General features: G+C 38.9%; 2 protein-coding genes across 2 annotated transcripts; one reads left to right on the top strand and one right to left on the bottom strand.

Moving 5' to 3' along the window:
• The first annotated feature begins 1631 nt into the window (after window positions 1–1631).
• On the top strand, window positions 1632–3096 carry LOC119794067 (trace amine-associated receptor 13c-like). The gene is made up of 2 exons (XM_038301415.1): window positions 1632–1804; window positions 1942–3096. Exons 1-2 carry the CDS (start codon window positions 1632–1634, stop codon window positions 2747–2749), a joined length of 981 nt encoding a protein of 326 aa, XP_038157343.1. The 3' UTR covers window positions 2750–3096.
• Window positions 3097–7879: 4783 nt separating this feature from the next.
• LOC119794029 (trace amine-associated receptor 13c-like) lies at window positions 7880–9010 on the bottom strand. The gene is made up of 2 exons (XM_038301360.1): window positions 8838–9010; window positions 7880–8690 (listed from the first exon to the last, which is right to left on the bottom strand). Exons 1-2 carry the CDS (start codon window positions 9008–9010, stop codon window positions 7880–7882), a joined length of 984 nt encoding a protein of 327 aa, XP_038157288.1.
• Window positions 9011–10197: the final 1187 nt, after the last annotated feature.

The following is a 10197-nucleotide window of genomic DNA, read 5'->3' as shown; positions in this document are numbered from 1 at the left end:
CATTATTCTTTAGGTTTGTGACACAATATTAGACCATGCTGTTAGGAATCCAGTCTGTGTCGTTTGTGTTTTTGTTTGTTTTCCCTCCACCAACAGGCAGTGCCTGGTTCTGGTTGGCCTCCTCACACACTTGCGGATGGTTACCTCATTAATGGAGCACTCTTAAGCTGCCGACTGCCACTACCTCGACACCAGAGTGTTTGCCAGTTTTAGGTACTCTAGCCAAGCTGAGTTTTGCTGAGTCAAACTGAGTTTTAGTCAATCTGAGTTTTAACCTTGCTGTTTTTGTCTTTGCCTCTCGGCAAGAAGTCATCCTGCAAACTGGATGTTTTGCACCTTCTCGCCCCTGGAAGGATTCTCTGAGAACCAAACTGAGCTGAGGATTCAAGTTTGTGTTTTGGATCTACTTTCCCCCCCAAGGATTGTTTGGGGCTTCTCTCTGAGCAGGGGATTCATCTTCACAATAACCCGTTCAAGTACCGCAGGAAAACTAAGTGGCAGTCAGCTTCTCCGTTCACCAAGGAACAACCGCCATCTGGGTAAACCCTGTCCGCCCTCCAACGAGCTATAGGATCACTAGAACAACGCTATGTCTTCCCCTTCACCTTCCAGTTCTGGTTCGACAGTGTACAGAGCAGACCTGGATTCATCCCATTCACTTTCAATAAAAACCTGTTAAACTTTTCCCTGGTCTCTCTGTTTTGGTCTTCTGCATGTGGGTCAGAACTCTAGATAAAATCATGACACATGCAAAACACAGATTTGCCTTCACAAAGCCACAGAAGGAAAATATTTATGAAAAAAAGTAAACCTGTACATGAAATTGTGTTGTTTTTTTTATAAAGTGTTTTCATAATGATTTTTGTTTGTTGGCATTCATATAAATATGCTTTTGTAATAAACTAGTATGTGTTTGATTGGTTTGGTATATGCTTATTTTGAATTCATACCCCCCCTGGTGAAAACTCCACCAGCCGCTACTTTATATACCTACCATATTTAAGGAAGTAGTAGTGTCTTAGTTCTGTTATGTTTTCTTTTGAGTATTGAGATTTACTTTGCTCCATGTTTTCTAGTTTTATTGGTTTAATTATTATTTTGTTGTGTTTTCTGGTTATATTTCAGTTCTTAGGTTTTTATTTGTTGCCCTCTTGTGTCGGTCTCCTTTTTCCCTAGCTCCTTTCTAAACTCCTCACTTTACACCTGCTCCCAATCTGCTCGTTAGTCCTCTCTTTGTTTCAGTCTCCCATTGATAATCTCCTTGTGTGGTTCCTCAGTGCTGGTTCCTCGTCTAACTCCATCTTACATGGTTATGCTTCCTCTTTGTCTTACCTTGGTGGTGATTGTTTTCACCTGATGTCTCCATGGTTCTGGTTTGTTTTACATTTTTCTTGTTGCATTTTTGGATTCCTGCCTCAGTTGTTTTTGAACATTTCATTAAATCTACAAAAACTCACCTGTGCCTCCCTGCCTCTGCATTTGGGTCCTCAAACCTCAACCAAACCCTGAAAAGTAGTGACAATTATACTTCAAAGTAAACAAAGAACACAAGGGGGTGGGGGGGGTGGGGGTTTGTATGCTACAAAAAGAACAAGCACTCAACAGATGTTGTTAGGGTACTACGGATCAGGATGGAGATCCAACACAGAGCTGAGCTCTGTTTCCCACATCTTCTTAACATCTCCTGCAGGAAGCCAGTGCTTCACTGGTCTGAAGTGGTCTTCAGAAATGCTGTGCTGTCTTTCATCTCATTTGTTACTGTTGTGCTCAACCTGCTCATCATCATTTCAATCTCCCATTTCAGGCAGATGTTAAATTCCTTACATAAACAACATTTTAAGTTTGGAAATGTAGATTTTAATATCCATTATAATTTCTTTTTGTGTGTAGCTAGAATATTGAACTTGATTTGTAACTGATGTTTTCCCTATTTTCCTCTAGGCAGCTCCACACACCTACTAACATCCTCCTCCTCTCTCTGGCTGTGTCAGACTTTCTTGTCGGTCTGCTGCTGATGCCGTTAGAAATGTACAGAAACACAGCCTGCTGGTTTCTCGGAGATATTATGTGTGTTTTGTATTGTTACCTAGTTACTCACGTAGTCTGTGCTTCGATTGGGAACATTATTCTTATTTCTGTAGATCGTTATATTGCTATATGTGACCCTCTGCATTACACCACGAGAATCTCTACAGCAAAGGCTAAATGCCTTGTGTGTTTATGTTGGCTGTGGTATGCTCTCTACAGCATGTTCTATCTAAAAGATGAGCTAATAGAACCAGGAAGAAGCAATTCTTGTACAGGCGAGTGCACACTTATCATCAATTATGTTATAGGAACTCTTGATCTTATCTTAAGTTTTATATTTCCAGTTACTATCATCATAGTACTCTATGTGAAAGTATTTGTAGTGGCTGTGTCTCAGGCTCGTGCTATACGTTCTCACATTACAGTCTCCACACTCCAGTATGCAGTGCCTTTAATAGCAAAATCTGATTTAAAAGCAGCCAGGACTCTTGGCCTTCTCATTGTTGTATATCTTGTGTGTTTTTGTCCATATTACTGTTACTCTCTTATTGAGGTTAATTTTAGCAGTACACATGCAACATTTGTTATTTTTCTTTTTTATATTAATTCTTGTCTAAACCCTTTAATCTATGCACTGTTTTACCCCTGGTTCCGAAAAGCAATCAGCCATATTGTTACTTTACAGATACTGCAGCCGGGCTCTTGTGAGGAATTACTCTAATGCAGTCTCAGAATTCCAGAATCCATTGATAAAAATAGTGAAATGATGCTTGCATTTTATTATATGCCATACATGTACATTTGACATTTTTATATTAAAATGATCAGGGTTGAAGGATTTTCTGTATTATGTCTTTTAGGTATTTTTCTTCTTATAGACAAGTTAATAAGCCAGAAGTACAGGGTTGCCATTTTTGTTGATTTCTACTATGAATGACTGGGAACGTCAGGAAGAGCACTCAGTGGCATGCGTGAGGGAGAGTTGAAGATCTAAGAGCTTGCAATCAAAGTTGTTTCTGAAGGCAGCAACTCTGTATTGGGTAAAAAAAAATATGTAATAAAAGATTACTGTACAGGTCACTACATCTCTGCAGTAGAAGTGCAATCATCCAAGTGAACTTCTGTGTAGTCTTCCCTTAGCTCTCTACTGTGCAGATGATTTAATAATTAAAGGAAATACATCCCGGGACATTACAACCTTTTGAATGTTTTTTTTTGTACTATATACACCCTTTTTATATTGTCTGTTGTATTTTTATCCTTAATTGCACCTTGCTTTAACTCTGCGCTTTCTACCCTATATAAGCTATTGGAACCAGAATTTCCCTGACGGAGTAATCCCAAAGGATAAATAAAGTTGAGTCTAAGTCTAAGCTTTCAAAGCTTTCTAAGATTTGTTTATTAACTTTTTTGGAATGGCTATGGCTATGACCTGGATAACTGAGAATCTTCACCAGCACTAAGTCTAATCTGCACTTGCATGACCTGCCCCCTACCCCAGGTAAAACCTACGGAAATTAGCAGGGCATCTTGGCGCGCTATTATAAGGCAGATGTCAAACTAGTCTTCCCAAAAGCAGCATATTGTTACAGAATGAGGAAAATTAACTACAAAAATGGTCTAGAAATAAGTAAAACTTTCTTAAATTAATTGTATTTACCCTTAAAGCTGCAGTCTGTAACATTGAGAAGAGAGCAGACTTCGACTGAAAATTTGAAGAAAAACAGGTTTCACGTCACTCCCCCATCCTCTCTGCTTCACTCATGCCCCCTGATGGAATGTGATTGACACTCCATCAGACGCTCCTCTGGCTGTGATTGGTTGTTTTGACTCGTCCCGAATTATTCTTTCCAGATTGAAATACAGGCAGTATGCGGGACCAATTGAAGCAGTTTTTTTCACAGGTTACATATCACATGTACTGCTGTCTGGGCATAGGGACAGTTTTAGCCAATATGACAAAAAAGTGATTTTTAAAAACTTACAGACTTCAGCTTTAATCTGAGTAGGTAAATGAGATGATTTGCCAATGGAATGAGTATTTTTACTCTTAAAGTATTTAGATGATATGCACTTGAAATAAGACAATGCAATTGTGTTTTCTTATTTTAAATGTAAATTCTTTTGTTCCATTGGCAAGATCTCTATTTTACCTCTTCAATTGTGGAACAAATGCACTAATTTTAAGAAAAAATGACTTATCTAGATTTAGATTTTTTCCAGTGCAGTTACTCATGCGCTCGATGAGCTTATTTAACCTTGTTTGTTGACGTCTCTGAATCATGTATCAAACTACCTGCTCTCCCAGTGGACCTGAACACCTCTGTCATGTAAGCACCCTTCCCTGTGTTTGTGTTCATGTTTCTAAAAGAATCATCGTGGAAAAAAAAGCAATATGAATAAACAGAGGATTTTTTAAAATTTATTTCTTGGTGCAAAATCACATTGGGGTAATAGGTTGGACGCTGTTGGAATAGGACAGCAGCTGCATGGCTGCATGACCCGCAGTGTCTAGCTGTAAAATTTCAGTCCCCACCTCTGCATCTTGATTAACCACCAACCCAGCAATATGGCAGGAATCATTCAGACACTGGCTTGGTTGAAAATCTGCCTTCATATATACAGAATTGCTGGTTTGTGTATCAGCATGCAGCCAACATTGTCACTTTTTAAGTGAAGCTTTTTATCTCCAAAGTTGAGAGGACCGTGGGAACCAGAGGACATCCGAGGGTAATGGCAGCGAGGGCTAACTGCGGCCCATCTGCAGCGGCCCTCTCTCGGAATAGTCGTGTGTGAAGGACCGCTGGCTCTGATGGCATTTTTTGACTCAGCTTTGGAATCAGTTTTGGAAGGATTAGACTTGGGGTTTTCGTTGAAACATGAGCAGGAAGAGGACTCTACGCTCATTCATTTTTAAGAAGGACGTATTCACCATTTTACCGACAGGCTGTTTGTTTACACTCCCCCACCAGCTTTCTTTTGCGCTTACTACGTCACAGTCACTTGCGCTCATTGGTCAGAGCGTTGGCCAATAGGCACAGACATGGTTTGAAAAACATCCGGTTGTTCTCATCAACCGATGTCTCTTTCATCGGGGCCAGACATGGTTTGAAAAACATCCGTTTGTTCTCATCAACTGATGTCTCTTTCATCGGGTCAAGACATGGTTTGAAAAACATCCGTTTGTTCTCATCAACTGATGTCTCTTTCATCGGGTCAAGACATGGTTTGAAAAACATCTGTTTGTTCTCATCAACTGATGTCTCTTTCATCAGGTCAAGACATGGTTTGAAAAACATCTGTTTGTTCTCATCAACTGATGTCTCTTTCATCGGGGCCAGACTAAATTACACATTTAATCTCACATTTAGTCTTGTTTATCAGGCTATTCAATTGGATATCAGTAGAAAAAATAGTTTGGTGAAAAAGTAAACCAGAAGATCACTTGTGATCCTTGGTTTATTATTTGAGAAGTGCCACTGAATCGATGTCTTCTCCGTGTGGCCGACACAGTGAAACCAAGTCTGTAGCCACAAAACAAACCTTGCAGTGCTTCTTCAGCTATCTTTGACCATCTTCTTGCTTTGTATTTTTGTATGCATCTTGTCTCTTTTAAAGCAGCTAAAAGTCTGAGTGGAGAAAAACAAGATTGTTATCTGATTTTCCGAGGAGGTCTTATTTTAGAGATTTATGAGTCCTTGACATTTGCATAAAACAAGTGCAAAGTTCTGTTTTGTCTGGTACAGCAGCTAAAAAACTGTTAGAAATTGGCTGTGTAGCAGAGAGGGACCCCAAAATCCTACATCCTCCATAACCGCCCCGCTCCACTCTAGACTGCCTGCGAAAAGCAAAGCCTACAGCCTCCGCTGTTCCACCCATTTTGCTGGACTGATGAAACTTTCCACACTTTCTCTGCTCTGTTTTTCTTATGGTCTTCTCCTTTCCCATCTCCCGGCTTGTCAAAGGTTTGCCTGCTTTGTCAAAAAGTAGCTAGCAGCAGTAACCCAGACAGACAGCTCATTTGCTAATTTGTATCATGTGCAGCCTGGTCCCGCTGCGGTCCGCTAACCTGTGACTTCTGTTATAAATCCAATCTTCAATTGTTTATACTCCATTCAACCATAAGGGTCCACAGATAAAAGTAATCCAGAATTTACATAATACAAATATTCTGTGATAAGAAAATGGCCATATAACATTTGCCTTTTAGCATGAAAAAAGTTCACTGGTCATAGCTAAACTTAGCATTTTGTTCATAAGACTGACTTTCTCCAATATATTCCTTTGATTTTGGGTAATTTTGTTTTTATCACCTTCCTGCGTAAAAAACAAAAGTGTCTGCATCTTTGTATATGATTCGATTTGACTCAGGGACAGCCCCCAAAGTATAACATGTGCTCCTTGCCTGTCAGCCAATGACACGCCGAGTAGAGCGATATCATGCCTCATTAAGTCCTGCTGTCATTGGTTAAGACAACATGCCCTGTTTGGCTTTATAGTCAATAGATTAAGGTTTCAAACAAGGCTAAACATGGCTAATGTGAATAGTGCAGCCATGATATATTGCCTTGCATGAACAGTGTACAGACATAGAACATTAAATGGAAAATTGGTTTTAAAGTGGTCTAAATAAAAACAAAATCCAACAAATTTCTACACAACATTTCGAAATTATACACATCATTGAAATAAACACAATAGTAATTGCATTACTTATTTATTACAGAATAGAAAACTCCTATAAATTGCCAAACATACGAGTTGATGATTATCTCTTCATATTGGTTAACAGCACTTCATTTATGTGTTTTCATTAGGTTTTTTTTTGGATGTATGTTTTTTATTTTAACCTCTTCGTTTTCTGTATTTCACAATTTGTCCTTTGCAGTCGTTCTCATTTGCTTGTGCTGGAAGTTTGTCTGTTAGTGGTTCTATTTAAATTTAGCTAAAATCCATCTGCTGGTCAAAAGTTAACCCTTAAAAAGTGAAGTTTTATGAGGTGACTTCTCTCTGCAATGTCCGATAAGCAAAGATGATTGTTGTTCTTGGAAACATGTTTATAGTTTGCCCATATGGGTAATACTGAACAATATAACTGAAACATAGTAGTTTTGTAGGTCTTTTGTTTTTATCCTACTTTAAGTGTTTTGCTGATGTAAAGTAGTAAGAAATGCTGTTCAGTAATGTTATAACACCTATTTTTAGATAGAGCACTTTGTATGAGAGACTGGTGTTACTTCTGTGCTCTTTGTATGTAAATGCAGATGGAGGATTAAAGTACCTGCTGCCATAGCTATTCCTTTTTTTTTTTTTTTAATACACCAAGTGAAGCCACCCACACAAAGCCCACATTTGCAAGTTTCGTTTTCGTGATTGCAGGATTTTTTCATTTGTTGTGAATTCATGCCTTTGCACAAGCAGTTTGCACAAACTGTTGAATCCAGAAGATAAAAAACTAAACAGATATTTGAGAAATATTAGATGAGAAAATGTTGAAGCTAAAGCTAATAATATAGCTTCATATTAAAACTGTACAAACTTCGGTTAAATATCCTTTTTGTCATCATTAATCAGCATTTTGAATTAAACATTAGATCTACTTATGACTTGAGACTGAAAGTGTAAAAACTTTGCCTACATGCTTTTTAATTATCACTGGGATGAAAACTAAAAATAAGTGTTACTTTATGTTGCTCCAAAAAAACCAAACATTATCTTTCCCATTTATAGGTGATGGATGATCTAGGAAAGCCTATGTCCAAATATCAATGACAATAACAATCAATGCCTGTTATGTTTTAGGTTTCTAGTGTACTATCTATCTTCTTGGTATCATTGACAAAAACTGTAATTACAAGACAAAAGTGTCAGTTGAGTTAGACTTTAAGATCTGCAGCGTAAGAATTAGTTTGACTGATTTCCTAAACCAGGGGTAAAAGAGGGCATAGATCAAAGGGTTCAATGTGGAATTAAAATAAAACAGAAGAAAGGTCACAGAGGAAGCACTGACCTCAGCATCTTCTGCCATAAGAATAACACAAAAATATGGACAGGTGCAAATCAGAAACACAACTACAACAATCCCAAGGATAAGAGCTGCCTTCATTTCAGATTTCTTAGCAGTGACTGTAACTGAACCCTGGAGTGAGACAGTTGCGACATGAGACTTCATGGCTTGAGCCTGAGATACAACCACCACAAACACTCTTAAATACAGAACCAGGATGGCAGTGACGGGGCCAATAAACGACAACAAGAGATCAACAATCCCCCCACCATAATCGAGGACAACAACGCATTCTCCAAAACAGGAATTATACCTGCCTGGTTTTTGCAAACTGTCCTTTAGCAGCAGGCAGTGACAAAGAAAAGCAAACATCCAACACAGGAAAACACATATTTTTGTTCGTGTGTCTGTGACTTTGCTGGGGTAATACAGGGGGTAACAAATGGCCACGTAACGGTCAACCGAAATAAGCACCATAGTTCCAATTGAAGCAGAGGTGACAGCATAATCCAAAACAACATAGAGAGCACACATGCTGTCCCCAAGATACCAGCACCCATCTAGCAGCATGATTTGAAATGAAATGAGGAATCCCACCATGCAGTCTGAAACAGCCAGCGAGAGCAATAGGGTGTTGGTGGGACTGTGCAGCTTCCTACAGAAATTAGAAAAAAAAAAACAAAAAAACACTCATTATATCATGTAATTGCATTTGTATTTCAAGCACATGAAAGGGTTGTTGTGCTAAAGTGAAAAACAATGGTTTGAAATAGATTTTTAAAGAGGTAAAACATTGTATTACTTAAAGTGGGAGACAGCAATGATGACAAGCAGGTTAAGAGTCACGGTAAGCAAAGAAATGAAGGATAGACTAACGTAACTCAGCAAGAATACTGAAGGAGAAAGCATGGTCTTCCTGCAAGATGAATTGAGCAGTTGTGGAAAGCAGAATTCATCTTCTTCAAAGGTTTCCATCATTAGAAAACTAAGAAAGACAGCGGTGAATTACTGAAGTCTCCTTGCTCTATAAATGAATCTCTTTATATTATATGTCTCTCATCTCTCTCTCTTGCTCTCTCTCTCTTTATCAATCTTATTTTTTTCTCTCTCTGCAATGCAGTGGTGGCAGAACTCAGGAAGTTAGTTACACTAGTACAGCGGTTTGCAACCTGCGGCTCCCTGGAGATTTTTCAGAAATTTGTAAATGAAAAAAACATGTTTTAATATGGTGTTCAGGGAGTCAAAAAACAGAATACAGTGCAGTACTTTATTTCTTTATTTTCATAACTCTTTAACTTATTATTTTTTTTTTTAATACACTTTCCTGAGGTCCAAAATGTGTGACCACTTCTGCAATAACCTTTTGCTGCTGCTGAAACACCACAATTTCGCCATTGTGGGACAATAAAGGGATTTCCTATTCTATTCTAATTACATTTAAACGATAAATTTAAACTTTTCTGTCAACACATAATTGTGTCATAGCCCGTGACACACGTTTCAGAAAGAAAAATGGACCAAATCATTTGCTTTCATTACCAATGAGGAAGGATTGCCTGCATATCTTTCATAGCTTTGTAATGAGATATTGTCAAATAATAAAAAGAGTAATTTTGAAACCCAGTTTCAGGGAAGCCATGCTAAATTTGCAGTTGATCCACCAGCTTTGGGGTGAGAGAAAAGTTTGACTGCAGTACTTCTGGGTAAATTACAGGTGAGCAGAGATAGATTTAAAGTGGATGTCATGATCGGTTCTCTAATGGAGACCCAAAGATGCAGAACACCACTGACGGACACAGGATGAAAAGTTTAACAAGTTTATTTGCACATTCACACAGTTTATGCAGAAGGCTGGTTTGGGCCTGGATTCTGGTTTCACCGGAGTCTGCGTGAGAGACAGCACTGTTAAGGACTGTTGACGGGGTTTGGTTTCCAATGGTGCACAGAAAGTACCTTGAGGGTTCTTGAGGTTCTCTTTGGGAGAGTCACTGTTGGTTCTGGAGATGGATTTAGTAGCAGAGTCTGTTAGCTGCTTCAGCGTCTCACGTCTAGCTTGAACAGACCTTGGTCTTGGTTTCCCAGCTCTAGCCCAGAGCTGCTTGGAGGTTCTCTGAGAGTCTTCAGGGTTTGGCTCTGAGGGTCGGCTCGGCAGGTTAGCTCTT

Source organism: Cyprinodon tularosa, unplaced genomic scaffold (assembly GCF_016077235.1).
Source record: "Cyprinodon tularosa strain WSP-4 unplaced genomic scaffold, ASM1607723v1 ctg467, whole genome shotgun sequence".
Lineage (NCBI taxonomy): Eukaryota > Metazoa > Chordata > Actinopteri > Cyprinodontiformes > Cyprinodontidae > Cyprinodon > Cyprinodon tularosa.
This window is presented reverse-complemented; position numbering and strand designations above follow the sequence as displayed.

Coding starts and splice junctions, on each gene's coding strand:
- LOC119794067 (XM_038301415.1), top strand. CDS start 1,632: ATGGAGATCCAACACAGAGCTGAGCTCTGTTTCCCACATCTTCTTAAC. Junction 1,805..1,941: donor ATTTCAATCTCCCATTTCAG/GCAGATGTTAAA, acceptor ATTTTCCTCTAG/GCAGCTCCACACACCTACTA.
- LOC119794029 (XM_038301360.1), bottom strand. CDS start 9,010: ATGGAAACCTTTGAAGAAGATGAATTCTGCTTTCCACAACTGCTCAAT. Junction 8,691..8,837: donor ATTGCTGTCTCCCACTTTAA/GTAATACAATGT, acceptor TAATTTCTGTAG/GAAGCTGCACAGTCCCACCA.